Below are 23,066 nucleotides of genomic sequence, written 5' to 3'. Positions count from 1 at the left end.
GTGTGTGTGTGTGTGTGTGTGTGTGTGTGTGTGTGTGTGTGTGTGTGTGTGTGTGTGTGTGTGTGTGTGTGTGTGTGTGTGTGTGTGTGTGTGTGTGTGTGTGTGTGTGTGTGTGTGTGTGTGTGTGTGTGTGTGTGTGTGTGTGTGTGTGTGTGTGTGTGTGTGTGTGTGTGTGTGTGTGTGTGTGTGTGTGTGTGTGTGTGTGTGTGTGTGTGTTGTGTGTGTGTGTGTGTGTGTGTGTGTGTGTGGTGTGTGTGTGTGTGTGGTGTGTGTGTGTGTGTGTGTGTGTGTGTGTGTGTGTGTGTGTGTGTGTGTGTGTGTGTGTGTGTGTGTGTGTGTGTGTGTGGTGTGTGTGTGTGTGTGTGTGTGTGTTATTTGTAATTAATGTATTGTATATGCAATTAGGCACTTGACTAAAATAAATGGTACCGGGCCTTCAGAGAAGTACTCTCATGCTAACATTTCAAAAGTTTCGTTATTATATGCTCTGTAATACGAGTACATAAACAAATTCAGTTGTTCATGCAGGTGTTTTTTTATTTCACCTTTCCGTATTTCATCGCATTAGTTGAGGAAAAAAGATTATAAATCATATCATACAAAAAATTAATTAATACTAAAAAATATTACGCGTTTATCCATATCATGTAGAATTAAACACGTGCAAAATTTGTTATACATCTGAAATCTCAACAAGAATGCCCTTGTTAATAAACCCTTAGTTATTATATTGCAATATTTTAAACTTTCAAACACAAGTGAAGGCCAGTTCTCGAAGTAATTTAAAGCACTTTATAAACTTCATCAGCCTTCATAAATATTTATTTATTACAATGATATGTTTGATGTTTCGAATACTTTAATATTGAAGGAATTCATACTTCATCAATATTTACAATTGAACATTTTCAATTTTGGCAAATCACACTTAAATAATGTTGAATATATATAGGCCTGTGTCCGTACCATACCAAAACTTGTATTTTCGCATAATTTCGCATTTTCAAATTACATGTAATTTAAGGTATTAACACTAAGATTAGTTATATCATGTTGATATCTTGAGATTTTCATTATTCCTTAATTGTGCATTCCTATTATTTTGCATTCAGAGCAAAAATATGCAGTTAATGCTATTCACATTCTCTGAAAGACTGTTGTTTACAATAGACATTTTCCATTCAAACAATTTTAAGGCATTGTCTAATACAAGTTATTATCGTTAACATCATTTTCAGATTAGTTATGAGCAGAAAGTATGCATGACGTTTAATTAATATTATAATAAACTCCATGTCAATAAGAGTCATACACATTATCAGCATCAGCAAACGGCAGGTTTAGAAAAACGGGAGGGAAAACAGAATGATCACAGTACTCACAAAAAAACATGTCCATCGCTATGTAATTCTGCACATTAACTATTTTGTTTGAGCTAAATGTATACCTCTTCTCAACTCCATTTTTTATAAACGACAGTGAATGTTAAAAAATTACTTCCACGAATTCATACAATTGAACAAAACATTATAATAGGAACGTGGTGAATGTAGTAAGGGAAATGCAAACGGCGCGGGTAAATCTTGTATTTCTTATCCGCTCGTCGTTACATACGCAGAATTCGTTTTTGTATTGAATGCACTCGGTTTGCAACGAGCGTGTGTTCTTGTATTATCTACTACTATCCCTGTTTCTGAAAGTAAATCTATAACAACTATTATTATGATATAATGGTGTCGAACAGTAGCTACTTATTTAATAATGTTATATCGAAGAGTAATACTTATAGTACTATTACCGTGTTTATTCTGTTCAAGAATTCACTATTGATTTATTTGGCAATGTTTGTAAGTTTAACATTTCTGCATACCTTTATCGCATAGTGAAAATAACTTATTAAAAATGGCTATGTTAATCTAAGGCTTATTAATGTTTGAATGAATACACAATACCGTTTCTTACAATACCGTCATCTGTGATAAACAGGATGTTTATTTAACAAAACAAATGCTCTGCTCGCGATCACAATCTGAAGTTTTCGTTACCCATTTTCCATGTTCTGACTTTGTATTTTAAACTGTGTCATCATTAATATTATTAGATCGTTAAATTGTTAATGTAAATGTTTGCACGGTAATACCCTACAAACTCATTGTTAGACCTATGAACATCATCAGGTAAGCAAATATAAAAAATAAACGAGTATATTTGTTGATTTCAGTGCAAGAGCTTGTGATCATTTCAAACGTGGTCATACACCACATATTTTACGGGTTACGGAATGGCTCCTGTACTACACAATGGAGATTATTTTGGTTATTGTGATCGACGGCTAGCGAATGGAGAAGAAGGTCCACGATTCAAGAACGGAAAGGGATTTCAAAGATTGGAGAACGAAAAAAATATATAAAAGATTCGAAATCAGAGTGCAGGTCGAAGATTCGAAATTAAAGTAAAATGGTAAAGATTTGAGATGGATTGAAAGGTGAATGATTCCAAAACGGATTGAAAGCTCAACAAAAACATGGCAACGGCAGGCAACTTGTTTTTAGAAGTTTAAAATATCAAATTGAAAAACAAAGTGAAATCAAAAGCATAAAAGCGACTCACGAACACAATTTCACCGCAATACATCCATTCAAATTAAAGTCATTTAGCGAAGAAAAAATGTGGCCTTGAAGTTGATCCAACTAGTCCTTTTTGCAATTCAATGCAAGGTCTGCGTGTAAGATATAAACATTCACAATTTTCGAACAATACCATTACCTCATAACAACTCATTTTATTGAGACGAAGATTTTCTATTTTTAGAGTCAGTGAAATGTATCTTGACCCAACTGATGTAATTCGAAATTCCAAGTTAGATATACAGGTAAGTATCTTTTCACAAACACACACACACACACACACACACACACACACACACACACACACACACACACACACACACACACACACACACTCACACACACACACACACACACACACACACACACACACACACACACACACACACACACACACACACACACACACGCACGCACGCACGCACGCACGCACGCACGCACGCACGCACGCACGCACGCACGCACGCGCGCGCGCACGCACGCACGCACGCACGCGCGCGCACACACACTCACACACACACACACACACACACACACACACACACACACACACACACACACACACACACAACTTAAGCAAATCATCTTAATCAAAACTCAAGTTATTGAGTAGAAACCGTGCTTTTTTATATTTTGCGTAAAAGTCACTTCAGACCATATTGTCATTTATGTAATCTACCTAGACAATAACTACCAGTGCGATAAGTGCATTTAAAATAAACTGATTTAAACCTGTTTTCATATTAATAACAAAAAATAAAATGACCTAACACCCCTCCCCAAAATAGAATCCCATTTTAAATCTCCACGCAATTTTGCTTTTTACAAAGTTTCATCAATATTGGTCGATGACAACTTGAGCATAGGCCCATAAACCACGTGTTTGCTGTTTTTGCATTTTTTAAATGCGATCCTGACTTTGATTCGGAACTTATTGATGGCAAGTTCTGTATTGGAATGTGAATCATTTCGTTTGATAACAACACAACAGCGATGGACTATCAATGCTATCTTAAGGTAGCGCACCTCTAAGGATTTCCCGCGATTTATTTTACGATCATTGCCGATCTTAAATGATCGGTTATTTCCGAAAGATGCATTTTATTTTTTTCAAACTTCGAAATTTGATATGTGTTTACCTAATTCGTTTAGAATACATTATTTTCACTATAAATATTGACTTGATCCAATAATCATCTGAAAAATACGATTTCGCGATTTCTTCTAAGATCGATGAGCCTTTTTACCTGTTTACTTATGGATATCTAATTTAAGGTTGCACTGCGGTAAAGTTGTCGTGGCCGAGTGGTTAAGGCGATGGACTAGAAATCTTTTGGGATCTTCCAGCGCAGGTTCGAATCCTGCCGACATCGCATGCTTTTTGCAACGCGTTTTATTTATTTTCTAACGTAATTTGATTTAATATAGCATATAAGCTATGTTTATTGTTAAATATGTTGAAAATTGTAAGAACATCCTTCAATTTTTTAAATTAAAACAACGTTATGGCTAAATTGGGTAAATTACTGCTGAAAATGCGAATGATGCATGTTGCATTTTTAGTTTTATTTCAAAAAGTAAACGGTAAATCTGTCTATTTCTTGGTATTTTTGCTGTATATAGTGTTTCTATAAATAAATAAGTTTAAAATATAACTTAAATGATACTATTTTGAATGTTTTTACACTTTGTTTTTAACCGACCCAATTTTTACTTGGCTGAAATCACTTACATTTCATGGCGCTATTCCATAGATAAAAACTTGTAAAAAATAAATGTCTGTAAAAGAATACTTATTTATTCTTGTTTAAACTTTAAACACCTTTACTGAATCTGTACACACCAACTGCATGCCCATATTTGGAAATCTGAATGAATTATGGAACTTTTATATACCCCAGGGTTGAAAATAAACTGGACAAAAGCCGAGCGTGAGGGTGGTTTTGAAAAAATCGGTATATTTTTTTAAAAGGCATGGAAAGCCTACCTACAAATTTGCATGTAGTTAAGTGAAATGATGCTGATTAGGAAAATAATTAATTAAATTATATTTTGGATATGTGCCCATTAGGGGTGCGCTACCTTAACAGAATATCACCGGTCATGATTTCATCCAAGTACGAAACAAAATACACAGTATGTATGAATATAACTTAAGATCCCAAAGAATTAGCGTAATCGGAAAGTGAAAAATTGGGTACATTATTTTGCAAAAAAACATTAAAGTGTAGCATTTGCAGGCCGCAAATAATGCTGTAGTCAATAACGTTTTGTAATGGTCCAATAAAAAAAAATTGATAATGGTCGAAGGCCGGAAAACCTGTGTTATTAAACAAGATATGATGTTCAATTGAGTCGATACTGGCGTTTACTAGTGGGTGGTATCAATAAACCCGATAGGTATATTATGGTGGTGAAGTTGGGGGTTTTACGAAGATTGCTGGTTTTTGGAAAGTCATTTTTAGGTCAGGGGTAAAGGTTGTTTTATTCATTCAGACAAAAAAATATAATGATTATTGTGTTGAATGTTTGTTATGAATGCGTTTGTTCATTTGTTTGTTTATTGTTGTTGTTTTTGTTTTCAGAAAAAAGCGAAATAATTTCAATTCCGAAATATAACCATTTTAAACATAATAAATTAATTGAAGTTATTGAATAACGCATACTTATATTCAATTAAGGTCTGTAATTTATATTGGCATCTACATCTTGGTTTGGCTATTGTTCGTGTAAGCCACGTGCAGTAATATCTGTGGAAATAAAAAGGAATTTTTCTGGAATCATTTTTCCCCTCAGGTATTATTATGATAAATTTAAACGATCGAGTAAATATTTTGTAAATAAACTCAATATTAAAAATTTGGTCATCAAACTTATACAGATAGAAAAAGTGCAAGGGTGTGTTTAAAAGCATAATAATTAACATTTTATCAAGAAACCTTAGTTTGATGGCGAACTTTCAGTAAAAACATATAATAGGTCTTTCATATGGACCGGTTTCGCAAATACAACAACTAGTTCAATAATTTTATCCGATTAAATGCACCGTTTGAATTGGAACATCGTGAAACTTGGTAATATAAAACGAAAAAGAAAGTTGGTTATAATTAAATCTGACTGAATCTACTGATTCTGACACCTATTTGTCCAGAGGCTGATAAAACTTAATTTATCTGATCTACTTAAAGAAGTTGTGGAACTGCGTGTATTTAGTGCATGTAATAATACATCATTATGCCATATATATGTCTATATATATATAATGTAGGATGTGTAAACTGTATTTTGATTGTGTTGTTTAAAAAAATTGAAATGACAAACAATAGTGTGCAAGCTGTTGCATGTAAATGCTACGAATCGTAAGTGCATGCATATACACGCACGCAAAGAGTCTTAATGAGATTCATTATACACGGGTTATCTCATGTAGAATTAAATGGCGCATTTATGTACGTTGGCATATACCTGCCATATTTTTCTGGTGTGTTGGCGGGTTGGAAAGTCGCCATATGGCAGAATCAGTCAACGTTTTTATAAGATATCGTACTAAAGGACTTTTTTATAATAGTAAACATGTTATTAAAATTACTTCTGTGTGAACATTAGAATTTTCTGAATTGTCTAGCTATATGAGACCAATCTAGAAAAGTATATCATATTTATTATGTGCTAAATGCCAGGTCGATGAGTTCGTTCTAGAAACAATATGTAAGATTTATAATGTACTAAATGAAAGGGCAATTCCGGCAATGGATATAATAATGTTCTCCGTCACTCGTTATCCGCACCCACTGACAGGATTTAGAACCATACACATAATATCCATTTATTTAAGCCATTAAACGATTTTGAATGACTTACATACGAGCATCCATCTTAAACACCATTAAAACGGATTTATCATGATAAAAATGAGATACGAAATATTTCAGCTATGCAACACTATCATTAACAATTCAGCAGGGATATGAAACCGTGGCATCATCGTATAAAAATAAATATTTTTTGTATTGCAAGATTTTTCAATTATTTGCCAGAGTAACTGTTGGTATATTCTGAGCTGATATTAATATTGATTCGGTTTGGCTTCCTATCGATGATGTACATTTCGGCAAATATGACAATATTGTCAAATGATTTACATTTAGGCAAATAGGCCAAAATTGTCCAATGATTTACATTGCGACAAACCGAACGGAATTATAATTTTAAACATGCGCTCGAAATACATGTATGCACATGTTATACCGCTGTTCAAACAATGTGTTTCATTAAAAGTATAACAGTATGTTTGTATATGTTTAAAAATATCATGCAAAGAAATATCTCACTAAATTTCGATAGAACAAATAGACTAGAAATAGTTCATTGAGACGGTTTTAAAGACCAAAAAAAAATAGGGAAAATGATTCGATGAATATATTGTATATTGAACCAGAAATCGAATACCCATGTGTTCAGGTGTTACGCTTAAAAAGAATATTTAGTTAAAGTTGTACATTTACAGTAAAGTTACTATGATTTCAAATCAACGCACTTGACTTCACTTTATAAAACATAATTATTATCTACATTTAACTGCCATTTTGTATTGGATGGTGTTTCGAACATTAACTTCAATTTGTAATATACGTTACAATGCATACTTTCATTAAACATTTGCATATGATGTATTTGATATAGCACATGTCAGTTTCAAATTATTCCCCGTTCATCAGCATTGGCGTATCATTAAGTTAAAAAGTTTAAGTAACGTTTTGTAATAGACCTATTCGATTTCCATCTAAAACTAATTATATGTTCGCGTTTGTGATAATACATTGTTATCACTTAGAATTAAAAAAAAAACAACATTTTGTGAACAGAAACCCAGAAATCAGAGCTTGATTCAGGTTATATATGTTTGCTTCAAATTATCGGTACCGAGTATCACTCATTTCATCAAATGCCAATCAATGTGTTAGATTACAGCCCAAAGGTCTTCTACAGTACATAATTTTACCTCTCAATGTTTATCTCATATCATTAGTGTAAGTGTGATTGTATACAACCTATTTTGAGAGAGTATTAGGGAAACATCGCAAACATTTATTAAGAACAATGTATATGTTTTTTCTGTGGATATATATATATATGTTTAAATAGTAGCATTGTTAATAAACAGCGAACGATTTTCAATTTGGCCGCTGCAAGTTTCAGTAATGATTGTAAAAGCAAACCCAAAGACAGTGATGGTATGATAATGGTGGTAATAAATGGGAAATGATGTAATTCCCAAAAATATGCGGAGGTAAAGTAAATATCTGGTCTCGATTCGTTTTACCATTCTTTAGTATGTTTAGCATTAGATAAGCCGAAGCTCACTATTTTCATAATGCATAACGCGTTCATTAAGCCCCTACTTATGTCAATGAGATACACAACATTTTATTTAAAAAAATGATTGTCTCGTAATCTTAGTACAAGTTGTGATATAACACGTAAAATGTTATATTTAACTGCTGAAGATATAAGTTAAAACAAAGCTTTGTAATTGTACAGTCTTTATTGCAAGACGGTAATCTAAATATAAAATAATATGATACTATGTATTTAAAGGGTGTTTTTTATATATAAAAAAACAACAATCGTTTCAGTTTCATTTCCTCATGCTCGAGAAAGTTACAAATTCGGTACATTGGTGTGTATATTTTCTGTATCCTATTTGAGTAGTTGAATGGAAATAACTTTGACATGTTTTGTGTGTTCTTAACCAGGTTTTCCGAAGGTAAAAAATGGTTATTAGATTGGCGAATGTCGGCGGGAGGGCGGGCGGACGGGCGGGCGGGTGGACAATAGTGTTTTACTTAGATTCTCATGTTAGTTTTTCGATAGAAATCTCAATTGAGCTGACGTATACAAGATATATTTATTATACGTCAAACCATACAATTGGTAGTTAAAATGCTCGTAAATTGTACTCTTTGTTTATCTTATGAATTCCCTTGGTTCAATTATCCGACCAGAAATCATGTATCCTCTGGTGTTTCTTGTCTGATTTTATCTCATCTTACTAAAGTAAGTGCAAGTAGCGCGGATGAAGCTCGTATTGTGTGCTGCGCTCAGGGCAACAGGTAAGCCTTTTTAAACTGAACATATGAAAGTAACGGGGAGAGGAGGAGGGGGATATGCAGCAAATGAGTATACACATGAATTAATACCTGTTTAATTATAAATTAAATTAAACTACATCAATTCTTCTTACAATGGCGCAACTTAAACTATTATGAATGTTAATCATATTTATTGTTCGGTCAAACTAAGTGATGGTCGAATATCCTTGAAAATCAAAGTCGCCACACGATTTTTTTTAAATAAGCGTTTTAAAAGACACATTTATTTATGTGACCATATCAAATGAAAAAAATCTAACGGTATCATATGTGAATGAACAAACGTATAAGCCGACGAATTTATAAATAAATGTTTAATAATCATAAATTCTGATAGTGCCTATATTTTTTATGGCGTAAACAAACCTACGGGTTACATTCGATAATAATTGATACATTGTTTTCATTATGTATTATATTCGTTTGGCCGAATGATTTAATTCGATGTCATATCCATCGACGATTAAAAATAAAATTCCAGAATATGCACACACGGAGTATGTTTTAATGAATAACCACAACTGCACCGTCAAAATATAAAGAAACAAGACATCTAATTAATGATATTTTCCTATTTAGCATGTGTGTACTATTTACCGCTATATATTGTTTACACAATTGTGTGCACCGATGTATTATTTATAAGCGTAGTATCTTTTCAAATTTACTCTGCATTTTTAATGTATTATAATTGAACATGTATTATATCATAATATTCTGAACAAATATAATCTTCAGAATTTGTATTACAGTAAAACGTACAGCGCCTTAACAAGACCGATATCGGTAGACATTTATACTCATAGATGTGTCTCAATTTACAATATTTTCAAAATAATGTGTTGATTCGTACACACAGCGACACTAAGTGCCTTATTGTATAACAATATAACCGTAACTAAGAGAACGTGTGAGCTGATATTTCTCAATTCTACATTTTTATGTTGAATAAAATATTAAGATTTAATTTTTACGAGTATTTCGTCTAAAGTTAAGTTGTCATCTAATTTCAGGTTTGTAAAAGGTAACTTTTATAATAAATTCACGTTTTACTGAAAAAATACTGTTTTTTAAGTTCTCCTCGTGATTATTGTCAACTTTGAGCATGAGCATTCGTGTGTTTATTAGATAAAATGATAAACTAGTTTCATACAGGCACTTCCTACGTCATAAAAGCAACCTTTGCAATGACAGTCATCCACAACCTGTCCGCATCTGATAGTAAGCACGCAATTTAATTTCCAGCAAGAATCTTAAAGGATATCGAGTTCAAGTCTGCAGATCACTCGCGAACTTTCTTCTGCTCTAATCGCATCCGCCGCGGGTGAAGAGTTGTGTGTGTAACGCTCTGGCATTTCAGAAGTGCATCTGTCAAATATCCTGTTACCCGTTATCGCTAGTGTTGAAAGCGCCAATGGAGCTTGAAACCAAACCAATATACCAATACAAGAGACATCATGTTGGAAACGCAACAGGTGATAGAGAGACTGACATTGGTGTTTTATATAACTCATTTTAACAGTCTGTATAATTATAGCGACAATTGTCCGTTATCTGTGATGTGTCATTATTTGTTGTATTAAATAATATAGGCGTTGTTTTTAAGATAACATACAAGATGCCGCAAAAACATCGAGCATTTTAGTTTTTTTTAAATTTCATTGATTTTATGTTTTCTAATTCAAAGAATTTATGTGGCTGATTGTATACCATACTGAAAATGAACAATATGGTTTTGATTAAAGCATAAAACATAGTTGAAATAGCTAAAAAATGTCTTCAATTAGTAAGCATCGAACAAATAATGTTAAGCATATTAATGTAAGAGTAAAAATATTAGTATCCCAAGATGATGGCTTACATGTTCCGTGCAACGTTATGTGCGATAGTGCGCTTCAATTTTGCTATCATGCGAAGGTATTTAGACGATATAGAAACTACAGCACTGTACGTAGTATTATATAATTTTAATGTCATTATACTATATAACCTCATCATGATAATTTTCAAGATGATTGATGTTTCATCTTTCATTATTATACCTCACTTTTATTCACAATGCTAAACTCCCATAGGCCATCGTGACATAAAAATACTGTCAGACCCAGCGAGAAAAAAAATACTGTCCAAAAAATACTGTCGCCCGCTACCATAGCAATCACGTGCGGAATGGTAAAAAAAAATTACTGTGCCATTCGCGCATGCGCAGTACGCAGTTTCGCCTTTCGTTGTATTTGGATAATTAAAATATCGATTGCAGCTGAAACTGTGTTGTAGAATAGATTTATGTCATTATTTAAGCTTTGACGGGAGTCATAAAAAAAATCAATTTAGTATAAACGACACGCTTACCTCAATGGCTACTTTAATCCAATGCTAATAACAATAAAGTTACAACGATATACAGCAGTGTCTGTTCTTAAGGTGTTATGCATGACAAACACACGATCCGGAATACGTTTTGGATTCGTTTGATGCTTTAAACAAATATTTTACTGTTAAAAAAAACCACCACGTCCATATTGTTGTCCCAAAATGTTTCGTCACCGAAATGACGTCACACGAGTACGTCATAAATTGCGTAATCAAGTGATGAAAAAAAAATACTGAAAGCTGGTTCTGTAATATATTTTTAAAGAAATAATTGACGACTAAGAAAATTGATGGGATAAATTGATTACTAGGTCGGTGCCGAATAAAGCGAAGTTCATTTTGTTCTGCCCGTAAATCTGAACCACTCAACATATTAATGGTTGTTCATTGCTGAAGTTAAATTAAATTATTGAATATTAAAATTGTTCATGGTTCATATAAATTGTTCATGTTTGAATAGTTTATTCGGTATAATAAAATTAATATTACATGTCTGACAGGGTGACAGTAAATTTGTCAACTTTCGGAAAAATACTGTCAACCTTGGCTTCGCCTCGGTTGACATTATTTCCTCAAGTTGACAAATTTACTGTCACCCTGTCATTCGTGTAATATTTATATACCATACGTTTGTAATACCATATATGAGAATTAATTGCATAAAGAATACATTATAAGTTTTCAAGTCAACAATTGATTTCGCAATAACTTATCAGCCCGTCGTTATTTGTTTTGGTTGGTTAATTTCGGTAAATCATGAAGACGCTTAACATATGCTAAAATGTGAATGGCCTAACATTATGGGCCTACACTTATATGTTAATTTGCCAGTGTCAATAAGTCGAAGTGGATGGCTTAAAAATTTATTATTTACTCAGCATCGTTATCAGTTTCTAGAATCTTCACTGAGAGCCTTCATTTGCATGCCTTTAGAAATTATTACTTTCTCACTGCGTTTGGTGGATTTCCCATAAGAAACCCTATAATGCGGAGATATGTTGATAAAAATACGAATACATGTATAAAAAAGATCGATAAAAACGTTGCCTTCTCTCTCTTTTTTGTTGGCAATTCACATAATCGCAATGTTGTAACTTCGATACATTGTTACCAATAACAATTAGAACGATGAAATCTTCTGAAGATTTTGAGATTTTGCTAATTACAACGTACCCGCGTATATTATATCCAAGAGCAACATATCCATTAGCAACAAAAAAAAAAACAACATCATTACCAGATACTTCCGGAATCCCATGACCTTGTGAATTTGGAGGTCGCTTGAATGTCAAAGATTCGATACTCGCACTTGATAAAGCCGACTACGTAAAAGTTAGCTGGTTTCATTATAGGAGACCGGTTGGTTTTCGCCAACGCCCGAAATTAAGGAAATGAAAAGGTAAAAACGATGATCACACGTTCATTAATATTAGAATAAAAACGGTATTGCCTTTATGCGAATGCGACCGAAACGGTTAAAGCAACGTGTTACTTTTATTAATTGCCAGTTTGTTTACAAACCTCCATTCTGATAATCAAATGGATAATTAATAATAAAGTTTAGATGCTCGACGTAGAATGCATCTAACAATTCAGAGACTGCCATGAAAGAATGAAAACAACGCCGTTACGGTATCAAAAGTGCTCGAAACCAGCTCCAACTTCGTTTGATTCTCTCACACAATCAAAAGTTTTCATGTTCTTTTCTAAACTGATTCCTTCTCTCAGGTGTACATATGATATAATGTATAAAACAGAATAGAATACTCACATTACTAATTGTGAATAATCTCAGAATATGCATGACTATAATCGTTTGCAGATATGATTTTATTATCTCAATATACCACACGTATTATATTTTAATCAAACAAGTTTTAGTATAGTGTCGCACAGCATATAGCATTGCTGTATTTAGATATAAGTAAATGTCCTTTCTTGAGAACATGTTCTGTTTATTTGTGCATTTTTGCGGTATGGCGCGATAAAATCATGTTTGTTCGTTTACTTGGTGGTTAGGTTCTCGAGTTCCTTGTGCTTTTAATAAAAAAATAATTAAGCTATACAAAGCACTTTGTCACTGTAAGTATATTGTTTGCTATAAAACGTATAACATGTAAAGCTCAAATCCGATGTTGAAAACCTGTGTAATTTAACAGTAAATTAATTTCGGCATAGGTCGATACTTGCTTATCTATCAGCACGGATTTTACTTTTCTCGAAATATATAAAGTTTAAGTTCTTACTAAATTCACTCGCCAAAAGTTATAACGTACCGCGCATAGAACAGAATGGCAATTCTGAATATGAAATGATATTTCCTATAAACCTATAGCTCTCTCATCTCCACAACCATGTTCTTGTCATGATATTGTACAGCACATACTTTAATTCATTGGTGTTTTAGTGGGTCGACCCGTACATTCAAAAGTCGCAAAAATCTCTAGGAGTCAGAAATTTGCTTATTTCTTAAGTATATGAGTTCATTTGTCTTAAAAAATGCAAATGTATAGCTTTGAATGCAAAAATTAGGAAATAACCATCAATGTGTAAAAAGAGATGATCAACTGCAAAAAGTTATTAAAGTTTGTTTTTTCTGGTATCAGCACATCAATGTCCGTCCGCAGCAGGGGTTACTTCTGGCACCAACATTTTTTTTGCGATTTCAGCAAGTTACATAACACCATATATTGAAGTGATACAAAATAAATAATGATAATGATTTTTTAATGTATCATTGTAAAACGCGCAAAACAAAGACATTGATGAAATAAGTAACTTTTGATTCCTACGGGTTTTGGGGTTTTTGAATCGAGAATTTTAACACTTCTCACTACAGTTTAGTTATGTTATTGTTAGTTTTATAACATGAACAGCTCACTGTCGTGGAGGTGATAGTCCAATCACTTTAGGATACAAACGTTTCCATTATTGGTGCTCTTTAACTTGTTGAATGCAATTTTAATAATATGTCTTGAACAGCGCAGTATATGCTGAAATTAAGGTTTTTCTCATGATTGCATATTTGACTAAATCTAAATGTTGTATTTAATACATTCTGTAAGATTGTAAAAAACGACGATAAGCATGAACATGAAAATGAATTTCTAAAACAATAGGTTAATACTGACTTAATTTATTATGCATTAACTTGTTTTATAATCGATAATGAGTTTTTTTTAAATCTTATTGAACCCGAAGACATTTTTCGCTGACTTGTTCGACTGCTGTTAGATGTAAAATGAAATAGTCTCACCGACTATAAATGCTTCTACTGTGAAATCTAATGAAACACAGAGAAATCATGATTCCGTGATGTTTCTTATCTGATCTTATTGAAGTAAGAGCGTACACTACTTATAGGAAGACTTTCTAAGCTTTATATATGTGCCTCCATAGCTCAGTGGATAAGGCGCTTGCTGAAATCCAGAGGTCTCGGGTTCGATCCCGGGTCGGGGCACATACATGCCAGTCATGTTTCAGCGGAATGCTGACTGACAAATAAAGGCTTAGCTCGGCATTAAGACGTGTTTGATCATATAAGAGAACTACGTAGAAGGCGAAGGATATTAATGAAAGGGGCCTACAACAAAAATGTAAAATTGAACTAACTTAACGTTGAATAGCGTTGTAAGTCGAATGTCGGAACACTTTTCCAAGGAAAATTTGTATAGAAATATTCGTGTATTTAATTAAATAAAACACAAACTATCATCAGTAAAGAATAAATTAATATATAGAACAACGAACTGGGAATTAAATTGTTAATAATCATAAACACTGATAATGCAATTATTTATTCATGGCTCAAACAAACCCATCTGATACACGCATTAATATTCAAAACAAAATATGTGCACAACGTATTGGATTTTACTGGCCCGTGATTGAATTTCAACGTCCAATTCATAGAAGATTGAAAAAAAAAATCCGAAAAAAAGCATGTACGTTCTGTATTTGAATGAATTATCCCGACTGCTCCGTCAAAATATATACACTATTATTATTTTCCACTTTATCTTGTATGAAACACTGTGTACGACTCTTTTTTTTACCAAGTTCTAGTTCTACCCAGGAAACGGACTCGAGACTGATTCGTTTCCTTAGGCTTAGGCTTTCGAATCGATCGACCTTAAATGGATTTATTTAAACAAAATATATGGACGAAAGAACAAAATAGATGAACATACAAATTAATATACGTGTACTCATATTAACAAAAATACAAACAAAACAGTCATGGCTAAGACAAATCAACAGTTTAATGTTTTACCAAAGCAGGCGCACTACTGTTATCATTTTATTTTTAACACTTATTATTCCACAAACACCACTGTAAGTACAAATCGAATGAACAAATAAATAAATAAACGCGTACTCATAATTATAATAATACAAACACAAAATACTAAATACAAAACACAACCATGGTTATTTAAAACTTAATTTGCCACAATACTTTTACCATTTCCATTTTTTACACAACATGCATTATTTCGCACACCACCGCACATTACAATGTTCACGTGTTCTATTGTATTGTTAAATATTTTCTTAACTGCTGTTCTGAACTGCCCGCTACTCAAGCAATATATGAACGGATTGACCGCACAGTTGAAATAATATGACCTCAAGAATATATGATATACTATTTTCCCGGCGTTGCTTAAATTATTATACCATTCCGGTTCCGTGAAAAATCGTATATTTGTTATAATAATAAAAGGAATGAAACTAAACTGGAAAGCTAAAGTGATTAAAAACAAAATTAACGTCGCTTGTTTTTTCTTCTTTTTGCTCATTCGTAATTGCTTCTGGTCGGAATGCGAAATGTTCAGGACGCGCAGCGTCGCAATCTTACGTCCAATTTGAGCGTACAACACAATCAGTATCAGCAACACCAAAACACTCGCGATGGAGACAAACGCGAAATGTGAATAAGCGAACGCCGTGCCGCGCCAAGCGTCGTCGATAAGACACCGTTTAGTAATGACGTAATCTACGTTTGTTGACGTCATTGTGAAGTTTCCCAGGGAACGGGTATGTACGTCAGACTTAAGAAGTTCAATATGGTCGTCGGCGTCGACAGTGTGAGCAACGTCAGTCTGAATCCCGTATATGATCAGCGCCGGAAGTGCCAAAAAGGTTCCCGCGATAACCAAAGAGACGCACATTTTCTGAATAAACCAGTCTTGAATCTTTGTTTTGTGCGGCAAACAAATCGCCCTGTAGCGCTCGATGGCGATCATAAGCAATATCAGACCGGAAGAGTTGTTCATCGCGTATGTCATGAAGCGACTCATCTTACAGAGGGAGGCGTTCGCGAAGGTCCAGTACTCGGTAATGATGTAAAGCTCGACGGGGATGCTGAGTACGCAATTGACAATGTCGCAGACTGCAAGAGTGATAAGCGCGTAGCGGCCCGTGACTTTCGTCAGATGGAGGCCGTACACTAGCAGCGAGATGACGTTTCCGGGAATACCGGCGACGATAAGGACGCTGATGTATACGAACGACGGAAGTAGCACCGACATTGCGTCGTGGTGAAGAACGGACTCTACGGTGTGATTGGAATGCATAATTCAAAATTATAAAGCTGTCATCAAATTTCATAAATATCAACTCATTCTTGACTTAACAAAACTATACACTTGTCATCTAATTTCATGAATAAAGTCTTCGTTATATTGTTAACTTTGAACATAAGCACTCGTGCGTTTATTCGTAAGAATGTCAAACTGCGGGTTCTATTGTACTTCTCAAAAATATCCTTTCCGACGGCATTCATTCACAACTTGTCAGCATGTGAGGAAAATTTATTTTCAAGAACGTAATTTAACTTCCAACAAAGATAAATAGAAATCGAGGGCAAACAAGAGCGCAGAACACTCGCTAACGTTTCTCTGATTAAAACCACATCATTACGATGTCTACTATAAACGCTCTTAGTGGAACCAGCCGCGTGCGTCACAGAACTTCCAATATCTCGTTGCTGAGTGATCGTTGGTGTTGGAAGCACCAATAGATGTCTAAAACCGAACCGATATGCCAATACATCGAACCTTTGCATGGAAGCGCTGAGCTGACATGCCAACAAGAAGACGTAAATTGGGCTTTACATAAAACAATAGTACTGCAATTATTCGCATCACAAATTGTGTATTATCATGGATATGTTATTAGTCATAAAAAATAATATCGGGTGTGGCTTGCATCAAAACGGGTAAGACTCTGGGAAAATATCGAACTATTAATTGTCTTATTGTTCCTAAATGACAAAAAATAATAGGGTATGACAAATAATTAAACTATATATAAGCGTTGTTAACTAGTTTGATGCAAATGCATTCTCAAGTTCGAATACTGCGTTACACTAGGAGGCTACCATGATGACATACTTTTGAGCTGGAAATACTTTTATGAATACTAAAGTAGTATATTTTATCCACGTTTTTGCTTAGTTAGTTGGTTTTTTATAAGTCATAAAGAGTGCTAAGCAAAAGCTCAAATTCGTTTGACCTCATGATATGGATAATTATCCAATGTGCATCTGGCCGAAGGGTTTTATTTTAAGAGGATATGTTTAATATCCAATCAAGTCTCTAAATATTTACTCAGCGTTGTAATTTGGTTCAAGAATATTCTTTGAGCGGCTTCACTTGCATGCGATAGAAATAATGGCTTTTCGACTGCGTGTTAGTCGAATCGCGGAATAAAATCCTATATAGACCGTTCCATAAGGTTACAATACACTAAATGATCGCTTCATGTAGGGCTGTACTCTCTAAAAAAATATCATAGTTGACAGGAAGGCATGTTTTACACTTTTTACCATTATTCAGGTGTTGTCTTGCGGAGATAATGGTAGGGCATGAATAGGTGTTCACTACTGAATCCCTGAAATATGATACACTTGAAGACTATAGTAAACCATTGCACTAGAAAAGGTTGCATTCCACTAAGAAACGGCCGAAAAAAAAAGTTGCAAAAACAGTCGATTTTGATTTGTGTCAAGTTCTTTCTTGCATTGTACATGACATATCTTTTTTATTGCATAAATCGATTCCGCTTAGAATGGCCTTTAAGAAAAGGTATGGTTATGGGGGTCTCTATGTGCAAAATGTTGCATTTATTTTCGCTCAAAGTTGTCGCTTTTACATTGAATTATATAGGGAAACTATTTGGTGTATTATGACCATAATCGATAAATTGACCGCCGCCATATTGTCAGTCACGTGACTGTCCGCCATTACACTGCTGCTTACTGGTGCGAGACTGCGATTCCAAAAGCCAAAAACGTAGAGAATACCCGCTTAACCGTTGTCGGATAAATAAATTACTTAATGAATTAATGTGAGGCGATTATCACATTTTTGTTGTTTAAATGATTGTTTGAAGTTGAGATTGATTGTTACAAATAAAATGTTTAAAATGCTTTCGTGTATTTGTTTTTTTTTATATCTGTAATCAAGTGGTAATCATCGGCGAAAATTTGCCGGTTCAGTCGCTCATACTATGTCTTTGATTAGACTTGTTACTTTTAACGTTTCACAAACAATTCACGCATGTATTGTTGTGTTGATTTTAATAGCCGCAACATCAAGCAATTTATATTTTAATTAATACTTATTAAAGATTCTCGCGCAATTAATTACCGCTAATTGTTTGTAATTGGTCTCATGTGGTAAAAATCTACATTCCAAAATCATAACATATTATATTAAGTATGATATTTTTGATACGCCTTCCTTTATTTTTCTTGTTCTAGCTGATATCAAAGATAATAAAAAATTGTGGTTTGGATTTATATTTAATTATGGAATTTTGTCACGTTAAAAAACGAGCTTTTTATTATGAGAGAGTGATATTGATCTTGACGATCTTTTATGTGATTATTCGGAAGATGAAGAGAATGTGATCTATGTGATATATCTATATTTTCATCTGTGAATCATTTAACAGCTATAAAGCTAAAAAATACTCAAAAATGTATTTTATAGGTCTTTGAAGTAACGCAAAACATATGGATAACGACACCAAATGTTTAGTCAATTAATCCACACAAAAAAACTCCGAAAAAACACCTAAATAATATTTCAAAAATATATTATTAAGCGCCAAACGAATTTATTAATACATTTATTTGCAACTTTAAAAACGCGGCATAAGCATCAAATTAAAGATTATCTGAAGACTGAAAGGCCGACAATTTGACACAACAAAGAGCTCTATGCATAAGCCGTAATATTTTTTGCAGAAAAGCTTCAATAAATTACAATAGTAATACATCTAATTATAAAAATATAATTATGAATGGCATGAGTACGTTAGTGTGATAAACACGTGAGTAATAGAAAGTATAAGGGGTGCATTGAAAATAAACGTACTACAAAGCCCTATTAAAAGCGAAGTGCATGACAGTATTAACATGTAATTTTAATTTGATGGGTTTTGTACAGAGAATGACGCTATTGAGGAATATAAACATACAACTGAAAAACACAACTTTACATGATGCAATTTGAACTGTGTATTCATGTATATTGAAAACTCGTTACTAGTGAGTACGAGTGGCAAATATCTAACATTTTAACACACATATATCTATATTAATATTTTTTTTAAACAATATTTACCCCCGTTCGTGTCAAATGTAATTTCTTGTTTTATGATGTCGTTCGTGCATTGCCGTAACATTAAATCTTCATACGAAATGACGTAGTTTTAATTAACCGATTCCCGCTAAATACGTTAAATGTTATGTTTTTAGGTAAATTTTATAATTATCAAATACTTTTTTTCATAAATTAAACCAGGGATTAAACGGGCTAGTATCTTTACGGTGTACAATTTCTGATATTCTATATTGGACATAACTTTTAATTTGTACAATATGTAACATATCTAATGAACGCAACTGTTAAGTATGTCGGAGGTAAAATATTTAACCAAATGACTGCTTAATACTACCAGAAAGAGAAGACATGGTGGCATCATCAATTGTGTTTAATGACCAGACTGTCATCTGCCACCCAGTGTGGTTTATGACACCCCGGGATGACGCCATGTTGTTAGTTAAGTCTGGATAATATCTGATCAAAACGAGATAATCGGATTATGCAGAACAAACGGGCAATTCCACACTGGAATGCAAAGGATTACACGATTTTAAGATTGATGCATATTATCAAATGATAAATATTGCATTTAGTTTAATTAAATGGTTTTTTTTAATGTGTTAACGTGTTTATTTTCCTAGACAAATACCTAAAAAATGCACGTTTTTCAAACATTTTTTCTGTTATAACACTAACTTAACATCTCCTCTAGCAGAAAAACTTTATTTCATACAATTTGCATGACAAACAAACAAGTTTTACAAAAAGAAAGAAATTCACCCGTTGAATAATCGGTGCTCTCTTATATATGTTACCGGTTGTTTGGCAGTAGTGTAATGGCGGACGCGGAGAGTATTCAGGGGAGATAATTGGGTAATTACTAAATTATGGAACGGTCTATTGCGTAGATACGTGAATTGGAAGATAGAAAGTTTCCGTTTTTCCCTCATTAACAAAGCTCAGATTTGCAAATTTGTAACCCCAAAACAATGTGTGACCCATTTACAAGACAACTACATTGAGCGAAAAAAAAACACTCCAATTAAATACCAAAAAATCAACTGGAAAATTATAAAAACGTTAGTTCTGGAAATAAATTAACATGAAGAGGTAATCCCCCTAAATCCAAGTCGCATAGTGCCCCATCATGTTGCGCTTTTCAGTTGTTTCCGAGTGTGCACCGTTGTTTCCGATTGCGCACCGTTGTTTCCGATTGTCAAAGCTGAGTAGATAGATACTGTATTATAAGAAAATGCATTTTACCTGAATGTAGACACTGGCAGAAAACAGGATTTGTGCAGTTTATGTATGACAACAGCCCAGTGTAACTATATGAAACCTTCCTCTATCACCAATGAAATGCACCTTCATAATTCAGACACCAACACGCTATATGAATAATCACGAAACAAGCATATGCTATTGATTAAGTGCTTTTATACAAGCTGAAAATAGGAACTTTAAAAAAATAGGCACTCCGCTACCGCGGGGTCATACATCCTGAGGTAACCAAATACGCTGCTACTTATATTTGGTTTACTCCTCTTTATGGTTGTTCATTATATACGACAAAGTAAATAATCATCTCTTATATCTAAAGAAAATAGTAAAGAAATCAAATTATCCATTTAGGCCATGTCCTAATAGGGGTCTCCATGCATCCCCTGGGATTAATTTTCACATATACCAAGTTGTTCAGTAACTCAAGTAAGTAAATTTTTTCACTTGTCCTCAAAGATAAACTCAATTGAAAGTGTTCATATCAACCAGTTGCCATGGCAAACGCCACTCGAAATTGGAAAACAGACCAGGGCGACTATATCACATCATTATTATATTATATCCTATCGTAATACAAACAAATTAGTGTTTGAACAAAGGCTACACATTGTGCATTATTTTTAAAGACCAAATTATATATTTATCTCATTTGCATATTCATGAATATTAATGAGAAAATAACAAAATCGGGGAAAAAACTATTTATGATCATAACTATGTAACTATACAATCAAATTTGATGAATTTGGTGTCTATTCCTAGGTTTCAAGGGGCAAAGAACACATAAAGATCATCGGAGCTTGTTGAAGTTTACAAAAGGACACACAAATCCAACATGGCATCCAAAATGGCCGCCAAGATGGCCGCCAAAACCTATAAATGATCATAACTATGTAAATATCCACTAAAATTTGATTAGTTTTGGTGGCTATACATAGGTTTCAAGGGCCAAAGAACACATTAAGATCATCAGACATTGTTTAAGTGTATTATATTACACACAAATCCTACATGGCGTCCAAAATGGCCGCCACGATGGCCACCAAAACCTGTAAATGATCATAACTATGTAACTATCCACTCAAATTTGATGAATTTGGTGTCTATACTTAGGTTTCAAGTGACAATAACACATTAAATCATCAGACATTGTTTAAGTTTACAATAGTACACACAAATCCAACATGGCGTCCAAAATGGCCACCAAGATGGCCACCAAAACCTATTAATGATCATAACTATAAAACAATCCACTCACATTTGATGATTTTGGTGTCTATACCGAGGTTTCGAGGGGCAAAGAACACAGTGAGATTGTCAGACATAGTTTAAATGTATTATGTTAGACAGAAATCTCACATGGCGTCCAACGACACAATACAAAAGACCACAATTCCATTACTTTTGACGTGATGCGTGTTATGTGAAATGCCATCGTTTGGACCTGCCGCGATTTCTGGATTTTGACAAGAGGATCGATATTTTTCAGCTTCAGGCAACATGAGTTTTCAAGGAATGATGCCTATCTTGCATCAGAACAAAAGTCTTGCCTATGATTAATAATTATGAACAATGGGGACAAAGCGTGCATTCTGTCAACATAAGCCTTAGTTTGCAACCTTGCCACAACCTTCACACCATTGTAACGTTTGACCAACCCTTGTATTGGAAGGCTGCCGAAATCAGCATTGATGCGCCACAAAGTAGTTGAAAATGTTCAGAATTTGGGATGTTTCATAAACGTGTGAACTTGTGGGGGGGGGGGAGGATCCCTCATGGAAGAAACTGCTCTCAAAAACATACTTGAGACTGTTTATGGAGAAAATAAAATTGTGCACATTTTGACACGAAAAGCTTACCAGGGCTTCACAGGACCATCTTCTTGTTAAAAAGTGCATACACAGCCAGGACCTAGGAAAATCCAGTCATTCAGATACTTCAGGATCATGCCAAGGATTTGAACTCTGCCCTTCTTAGTGGCAAAACAACGCTAGCAGATGATACATGTTATGCGA

General features: G+C 33.9%; 1 protein-coding gene and 1 non-coding gene across 2 annotated transcripts; one reads left to right on the top strand and one right to left on the bottom strand.

The window, feature by feature from the left end:
* The first annotated feature begins 3,918 nt into the window (after nucleotides 1–3,918).
* Trnas-aga (transfer RNA serine (anticodon AGA)) lies at nucleotides 3,919–4,000 on the top strand. The gene has a single exon. It is a non-coding gene; the product is annotated as a tRNA-Ser (tRNA).
* A 6,032-nt stretch (nucleotides 4,001–10,032) lies between these two features.
* On the bottom strand, nucleotides 10,033–16,686 carry LOC127869975 (growth hormone secretagogue receptor type 1-like). The gene is made up of 2 exons (XM_052412635.1): nucleotides 16,014–16,686; nucleotides 10,033–10,199 (listed from the first exon to the last, which is right to left on the bottom strand). Exons 1-2 carry the CDS (start codon nucleotides 16,684–16,686, stop codon nucleotides 10,033–10,035), a joined length of 840 nt encoding a protein of 279 aa, XP_052268595.1.
* Nucleotides 16,687–23,066: the final 6,380 nt, after the last annotated feature.

The sequence above is a fragment of the Dreissena polymorpha genome, chromosome 2, assembly GCF_020536995.1.
Source record: "Dreissena polymorpha isolate Duluth1 chromosome 2, UMN_Dpol_1.0, whole genome shotgun sequence".
NCBI lineage: Eukaryota > Metazoa > Mollusca > Bivalvia > Myida > Dreissenidae > Dreissena > Dreissena polymorpha.
The sequence above is the reverse complement of the archived record's forward strand: the minus strand, read 5'-3'. Positions and strand labels throughout refer to the sequence as shown.

What these genes read in the sequence shown, in the direction of transcription:
- LOC127869975 (XM_052412635.1), bottom strand. Translation starts at nt 16,686, where the DNA reads ATGTCGGTGCTACTTCCGTCGTTCGTATACATCAGCGTCCTTATCGTC. An exon ending in GTTGTACGCTCAAATTGGAC is followed by an intron (nt 10,200 to 16,013) that starts GTAAGATTGCGA and finishes TTTGGTTTCAAG; the next exon opens with CTCCATTGGCGCTTTCAACA.